This window comes from Spea bombifrons, chromosome 4 (genome assembly GCF_027358695.1).
Source record: "Spea bombifrons isolate aSpeBom1 chromosome 4, aSpeBom1.2.pri, whole genome shotgun sequence".
NCBI lineage: Eukaryota > Metazoa > Chordata > Amphibia > Anura > Pelobatidae > Spea > Spea bombifrons.
The window spans coordinates 38,298,744-38,307,035 of NC_071090.1; the positions used below are offsets into that span (position 1 = coordinate 38,298,744).

Below are 8,292 nucleotides of genomic sequence, written 5' to 3' on the forward strand. Positions count from 1 at the left end.
AAATGAATAGATAAGTCACCAGTATTTAGAGGTGACAGAGCTGGCCATCATGGGGCAGGAGCAGAACAGCACCAAATCCAACACATTAGGCAAGCTGGACTTGTCCTAAAAAAGTAGACTCATTGTGAACATCCTTTTATGAGAGTGCGCAGCAACAGAAGGAGAGTAGGCATTTTTAGCTGACTTGGCTCACGCTCTTCCCCTTTCCAAAGAGCCAGGCCAAGCTGAACATTAGGCTTAATACTGAGACTCTCTCAGCTCTAGGCGTTTTATATGACCGGGTTCCTTTAAATAGCTATTCAAAATACTTCATGATTGATATTCATTAATGGCTGATATCAGCTTCCTTAGTAAATTTTGTGAATCTCGGCCATTGTGTGGGGAATTCAGCTCCATATAAAAATGTTAAAGCCCCTTTACCGCTATAATATAATAATTGACAAAAAAAACCCTTTAAAATCATGTTAAGATGTATATTTTAAATAACTTAATTCCAGCAAAAATGACAAAGTATCTAATATAGAGTGTGTTTATTAGATATTGGTGACTATTGATTCAGTGCAGCTTTCCGCAGGCACTGGAAAGTGATTTATATTTTAGAGAGCAGATAACTATAGCAGTAAACTATCAATGAAACAACTATATTTTTCTTATTGGCAGAACTTTGTGTACTCCCTTAGCCGGTGGTAAAGAACTCTCATTACCCTCAGCCAAAGTTGATGACAATTGCACGTCTACTAACAACTGAAAGGACATATGTTTCGTAACACTGCACATGTACATAATGTGAAGTATCTTGGACGAATACACCACATAAAGCGCCAGATGTGCCATATCTGATAAGTAAATAAACAAGAGGCCTTTTCTGCATAGATAATATTCACTCAAAGGACTCAAGGTCCAGTTGGCAGTCAGACGCTTCCGCTGATATTTACCAGGCTGCCTCGCAAAGCACTGACATGAAGCACAATGGATTTAAAGCGGAGCTGCTTCCAACAGACAACAAAAATAATACTTCATGTATGGTTTGGTGCATACTATATGGCTGGTTTCTAATAGCAACAGGAAGAAATCTACAGGGGCCTTTTGGAAATGCATTTCCAATCAATAGTCAATTCCTGGGTTTCCACAATCCCAGTTTAGCCATTATAAAGCGTGTTTATCAACATTGAAGGGCTGCATTAGATGCCGATATAGAAAAAATAGAGAGCAGCCAAACACCCAACGTTAAAGGTTTAAAGCTTTTAAAAACACACATCACCGTGTATTACTGTTCATTTATTGGTACAAAGAAAACAACATTTATATATCACCTCTTATAGTAAATAATGTTTATGTTTTAATGAGAATATCTGCGTTAAAGAAATTATCATCTGTATTTTAACACCTGTCATATGGAGGAATAGATTACAGCTATTGATCTAAATCATAACCTAATACCAGACAATTCTCTAACTAGGTAGATATTTTGGCTTGAAATACTTATTTTTAAACCCCGAGCCTCACTTAGCAACCACTTGGCAACATAAAATCAGAACAACAATACATTTTAATCTTGCATTATCCCAAGCACCCAGTGACTAATAATATGGCCTTCAATTTTCCTTTGGATTACAATTTTCATGATCTTCAGCTAGATACATTTTCTATAGAATCCTGTTTTCATTTAATACAAATATATTACAGGTTAAGTATCTTTTATCCAAAATTCTTGGGACCTGAAGTATTTCGTATAAGGGATAATTTCGGATAACAGATCTGTTCATCTATACAGGGCCGGCCCTGCCATGGAGAGAGCGGCACTTTGCAGCCCCAAGCGCCATTTTTTTTTTTTTTAGCGGAGGAAACAGGGGAGAGAGGGGCGCAGGGTGGTTTTCACTTATCAAGTTTTCAGTACCCGCTCGGCGGCCCTCCCTCTCCTCTGTGAGCCCTCTAACTCGGTCTCGGTGCCGGCTTGTAATGCTGAGCGCCGGAATATGACATCATTTCCGGCGCAACGCGGCAGAGCAGGGAGACTCGCTGCAGGACTGCTGGAAGGTAAGTAAAGTACAAAGGGGGGGAGGGTAGATAATGAGAACGTAGGGAGAGGAAGGATAGATAATGAGCAGTGGCATCCGTGGGGGCGGCATTTCAAACTTAGCCCCAGGCGGCACTATGTCTTGGCCCGGCCTTGCATCTATATGTATTCGTTGGTCGCCCTCATCGACGGAAACATGGTGTGCCAGTGGCGGAGTATGGTGGGCAGGGATATATCCCAACTCTCTGTCCAGTGTTGGGTCACGCCCCCAAATCTCTCCTTGCCTATCAGGCAGAAAAGCTGAAAAGGGAGGCGGAGACTACGGACTACAGGAGAGGTCAGACATCAGCCACAGGAGCCCCCCCAGGTGTGAGTATCCCTTATCTGAAAAAATAAATTCAGGTTTGATATACTTTCTGGATCAGATAAGGAATACTATTATTGGCTATTATCTGTTATAAAGCAGAGAAAATAAAGTATTCAATATACTCTTTATTTTCTTCAAAACAGTATTTCACCAATAACCTAAACAATGGCTTTTCAACCTCCAACTTATTTTATCTGTAAAACGTCGACCTTCAACCTCCCCCAAATGGATAAGCCAAACAGATGTATTGTGTGCAACTACATTAGCTTACATACTTAGGAACTCTTCTGATGCCTTCCAATCAGTTTTCTTATTAGCGCCTATTATAACTCCCACACCGTTTGAGATTGGATAGCCTCCATTCTTTTTCTAAACCTATTTCCTCTCTTATGGCACTGGACGTCACCTCATCTAGCTGCGTCTTGTGTATTATTGCATATGGCGGCAGGTAAGAACCATTCGGCCCATATAGTTTGCCCTAATGTGGAGACATTGTATTAGCCTCTACCAGTTCTGGTGGGAGTCTGTGCATTTACCTACTACCTTCTTGACGCTCTAGTTTTAGATTATGACCTCGTGTTCTCCTTATTTCTCCTTATTTCAAATAGCGGTTTGTGTATTTGTCTATAACATTTTTAAGAGACCCCATAATTAAATTTCTCTTTGAATTCTACTCACATACAATTGAAAATAAATAAATAATGTTTACACTGTGTGTGTCATAAATACATGAGCCTGACAATTAAGTTGCAAATGGGGGGGTATATATAGTAACATCCCTGGTGGAATTATGCTGCCTCTAAGAATATGATGGAAAATGGGCGGGGGGTTATTCACTAAACATTTAGTTGCAGAAGAGTTGAAATGAAACCTTTTGATCTCATCATCTTTGCTATGCAGTTTGAAAGCCCTTCTCATACTTCTACTGCAATAGGGGCCAAACTGGCCCTTTGGAGCAGATTGCCACATTGGTGTGAATGCAGAGGGTTTATACATACTCAGCTTATTTCTTTCACATGAGTTCCGCATATATTTATGAGTATCTGAAAAAAGAAACACTTGGCCCACTTAAAAGCTAATGTATCAAAATGTCTTGTGACAGCAAAACTATTATCCCAAGCAGTCTATTCAGTGTGTATACTCTAGAGGGGTTCTGTGCAGCTTCTTAATTGGGTGAAGGAGACCCCGGTGAAGTAACACAGACCTGCACCATGTAAAACACCCACAGGTACTACTTTGGAAATAGGATGCCATAGGCTCTATCCCACACTACACACTTATTGAAGAGCTGGACACAAGTGCTGGTGTTCTAAACCATATGTAGTTCTCACAATCACATGGATCTAGGGTTGTCAGTGGGTACCCAACCATCAAGGTGAAGCCCCTGCAGTGGCCACCTACCCCAACTATGCCTCTTTCACTTCTTCCACAGACATGCCAAGGTGAACTGGAATAAACAGGCACGGGGTACTTACCCAGTGGCAAACAAAAATGTCAAGTACCAAGGATCTGAGAACACTTCTTCTCTGGGGCAACAGATGAGAAGTGCTATTATGTGTGATGGGATCAGGGAGGACATATTATGTAGCATCTGCATGAATGCATTGACACGTTGTATATCCATTCACATGTTTAGGTAACGCCATAATGTCACCATATTGTTGTATGAACATTATCAGCGTGTGTGTATCAGACCAAAAAAAAACATGCATTGCAACTTTCTATTTGCCCATCGGAATCCATTCCAATAAAGCATTGGCAGCATAGGACTGCAGTAATATACGGACGGGAGCCTAATAATTGTCATTGAGTGTTACAGACCCACATTTATTAGCATCCGGTTCACAGACTGACACTAAATAAGCAAACATATACTCACAATACATATAAGTAAATAAAATGGCTACTGTGTAACATAGTGTGAACTGTCTCTAGTTCTGATGCATTATTTATAAACAATGGGTGATGATAACCGGATTGGTTGGGATGATAATCGCATAATCACAATTTGGCATTTGATGCGCAAAAAAAGCCATGAACAGCAGCAATGAAGTGCGCGCGTCCGTTCGGACAGTGTGACAGATAGCTGGCTGCAGCGATCACCCCAATCTGTCACTCTGGCAGCCGCGATCATTGCTCCCAGCAGTGGATGTTGCTGTTACTGGGATGCCCCTGTAGTTGCAGTGCTCTCTGCAGCCTGATGGCTCCCCGGCTGCTGTTTCTATGCTCCAGCACCTCATCAGCACTTTTTTCCCCATCTGAAACAGAAAGGGAGAGGGAGCAGAGCCGGAAAGTCCTTAAAAGGAGCAGGAAGGAACCCCGCCGGAAGCCTGCCATACATGGGCATCTCCATACATGGACTGACCGGCCGGGGTTTCCGGAAGGTGGCGGGGGAGGCGGGGAGAAGGTGGTACCCGGTGCCATGGATGTGCGGGCCCGTTTCGGGAATCCCAACCCGGCTTCTCCCTTTGAGAAACGGGTACTATGTGCCGAAAACCCGCCAGACCGAAGCTGCCGTTTCATGTCCCCGGTTCCACGGGTTTCCACGGAGTTCCACGGCCAGTCTTCCCCCCATCCGAAGCGACGTCACGGGTCCTCCAGCTCCCTCCAAATAAGGGCTTCCTGCACTCCATATATGGCCATGTACGTCACGAAACATGGGCGGGCATATAGTGCTACGAACCCTTTAAATATGAGCGGATCCCTAGGAGCCGCGAGAGATTCCAGCGGGCAGGACTGGGGCAGCCGTGCGGGGGCAGCGACTGCAGAACCGGCGACCACCCCAGCAGCAGCCGCCAGCACCTCTAACAGCAAAACAAGCACTTGTCATTATAACAACACATAGTGTCCCCTTTGCCACATCCCCAGTAAAGGGAGAAGAGAGCTGTCGTCCCCGTGTGTGCATGCCACACAGCAGTGCAGATCCATTCTCCTATAGGGAAACCCGAGGACCTCATGACAGCTGCCAAAACCGAAATGCTCATCTCACCTCTTCAGATCTCCGACCCGTTCGGCTCTTTCCCACATTCCCCAGCCATGGATAACTACCCCAAACTGGAAGAAATGATGCTGCTCAACTCGGGGGGATCCCAATTCCTGGGCTCAAGCGTCCCCGAGGGCAGCGGTTTCGGCTCTCCGGGGGAGGAAGCTGACCATTTCGATCACCTAGCTGCAGGTAAGCGTCTCATGCCTCTGTGTCTGTAATGAAGCCACCTGCCAGCCGAGGGAAATGTGGGGTGCATCCAGAACGCCTGCTTGTATTGAATGAATGGATTTGCATTGCGTTTTAGATTGCATGCTGATCAGAGTGAAACGATCGGTGTATTTAAATAATGTGGAAGAGGACGGTGTGATGCGATGTGCCGGTGAAGATGTTCTTGCATGGGCAGCAGAATGTGCAGGCTGAGTGTGAGTGGAATGCTAATGAGAGATATAACTGGGGATTCTCTGTTTGCGTCAGATCGAAGTGATAGTGGTGCAAATGGCCTTCTGTGAATAGTGTCGGCTTGAGCTGTTCTCCATGCACAGGAATGTCATCTTCCACTATAGGTCATGGGGGCAGCTGCTTTTATGTATGTGTTTACAGAGTGTAACCCGTGTTTTTGTTACGTTGTAGATGCCTTCTCTGAAATGTCCTTAAGCAGCGAGAAGACAGCTGTAGAGACCAGCTACCCCAACCAGACCAACAGACTGCCATCTCTGACATATACTGGTCGTTTCTCCCTTGAGCCTGCACCCAACAGCAGTAACACCTTGTGGCCAGAGCCTCTCTTCAGCCTTGTCAGTGGACTGATGGGGATGGCCAACACATCCACATCTTCAGCTCCTTCCTCTTCACCATCATCTTCCTCTTCTTCATCACAGAGCCCTCCACTGAGCTGCTCTGTGCAGTCTAATGAAAGCAGCCCCATCTACTCAGCGGCACCAACATTTCCCAATTCCAGCTCTGATCTCTTCTCAGAACAGTCATCTCAGAATTTTCAAAATGGTTCTGGTGCTTCAATGCAGTACCCACCTCCAGCTTACCCTGTCACAAAGACTAGCTTTCAGGTGCCAATGATCCCAGATTATCTGTTTCCACAGCAACAGGGAGATATCGGCCTGGTACCTCCAGATCAAAAGCCCTTCCAGGGAATGGAGACAAGAGCCCAACAGCCTTCCCTTACACCCCTGTCTACCATTAAGGCCTTTGCTACTCAGACTGTTTCACAAGACCTCAAGACTATCAACAGTAATTATCAATCTCAGCTTATTAAACCAAGCAGAATGAGGAAGTACCCCAACCGCCCCAGCAAGACCCCTCCTCATGAGAGACCTTATGCATGCCCTGTTGAGTCCTGTGATAGAAGATTTTCCAGATCTGATGAACTTACAAGACACATCAGGATCCACACAGGGCAAAAGCCTTTCCAGTGTCGTATATGCATGAGAAATTTCAGCAGAAGTGACCATTTAACCACCCACATCCGCACACACACTGGGGAAAAGCCATTTGCATGTGACATTTGTGGTAGGAAGTTTGCCAGAAGCGATGAGAGAAAAAGGCACACAAAAATCCATCTGAGGCAAAAGGACAAAAAATCCGACAAAGTGACACCAGTCTCGGTTGCGTCTCCCATGTCCTCTTATTCCCCATCAGCAACAACTTCCTACCCCTCTCCTGTGCCAACTTCATATTCATCCCCTGTGTCTTCATCTTACCCCTCTCCTGTTCACAGTTCCTTCCCATCTCCATCAACAGCAGTTACATACCCCTCTGTTACCAGCACCTTCCAGACACCAGGCATAACCAGCTTCCCATCTTCAGCGGTCACCAACTCCTTCAGCCCATCTGTCTCCTCGGCACTTTCTGACATGTCCGTAACATATTCCCCAAGGACAATTGAGATATGCTAAGACTCAGTTACAAGAGGTGCATTACAAAGCATAGGCACAATCTGAAGACTTCCAAAGTATGGTCTCAAGTGCGGTTTATTGATGACCAACAGACTTACGTTACAAAGCAAGGCCATTATAAACTGATAAGCTTCGAATGCCTAAGAAACTGCCATTTTAATTTTCCCATTATTTTCAAAAGACTTAATTTGCATGGATAACTGAAATTATTTCAAACATGATCAACTTTTATTTGCATAAAGGGATTTTTACTATATACATAATGTATATTGTACACGTGCAAGATTTTTTTTGTTTTAAGTTACTTTTTTGGTACTCTTGATGTGAATTTTTTTCCCCTTGCATATTCATATGGTATTATTTGAAATGAATAGGGACGCCATTTGTACATGGTATCTAGTGGTAATGCTACCATAAATTTTAAACTTATTTTAAGGACAAGCACTTATGTAGTCAAGCATGTGTAGGAGTAATTTCATGTTTACTTTAATCTTCTTCTTTTCTTTGTTTTTGTAAATATCATCAGATGGTACTCTCACATGTCCAAGAAGTTTTGTTTTTTGGTTTAGTAACTTGGTGCCTTTTTTGTGAAGCCTTGCTGATGTTTTGAAACATAAATTTGCGTAAATTGATGCATTGCATCTAGCCTTAAGGTGAAAGGGATTTCTTTAAAGAATGTATAAAAGACCTCAAAAGGTACAGAGAGCGAGAGAGAGAGAGTATTTCTGTCGAATGTAAGCAAAAACTCAAAGTATATTTTTGTAATTGAATTGTACATTTATAAATATATATTCAAGAGTTGGAATGTTGTAGTTACCTACTGAGTAGGCATGGATTTTGTATGTTCTGAACATGCGGTTCATTATTTTGTGGTCCTCATTTTTATTTTGTATTTGTGTTTGTTTAAACAAAGTGACTGTTTGGCTTAAAACACATTGGATGCGCTTTACTGCCAATAGGATATTTGGTGTACAACATATCCTGAAAAAATAAAATACCTAAAATATTTTAA

The 8,292-nt window shown here is 43.3% G+C and overlaps 1 protein-coding gene across 1 annotated transcript; it reads left to right on the plus strand.

Annotated features, from left to right (window-relative positions):
• The first annotated feature begins 5,116 nt into the window (after positions 1–5,116).
• Positions 5,117–8,292, plus strand: EGR1 (early growth response 1). Its single transcript, XM_053464366.1, has 2 exons — positions 5,117–5,559; positions 6,001–8,292. The coding sequence occupies exons 1-2, from the start codon at positions 5,340–5,342 to the stop codon at positions 7,278–7,280; spliced, it is 1,500 nt and encodes a 499-aa protein (XP_053320341.1). The 5' UTR covers positions 5,117–5,339; the 3' UTR covers positions 7,281–8,292.

What these genes read in the sequence shown, in the direction of transcription:
- EGR1 (XM_053464366.1), top strand. Translation starts at nt 5,340, where the DNA reads ATGACAGCTGCCAAAACCGAAATGCTCATCTCACCTCTTCAGATCTCC. An exon ending in TTTCGATCACCTAGCTGCAG is followed by an intron (nt 5,560 to 6,000) that starts GTAAGCGTCTCA and finishes GTTACGTTGTAG; the next exon opens with ATGCCTTCTCTGAAATGTCC.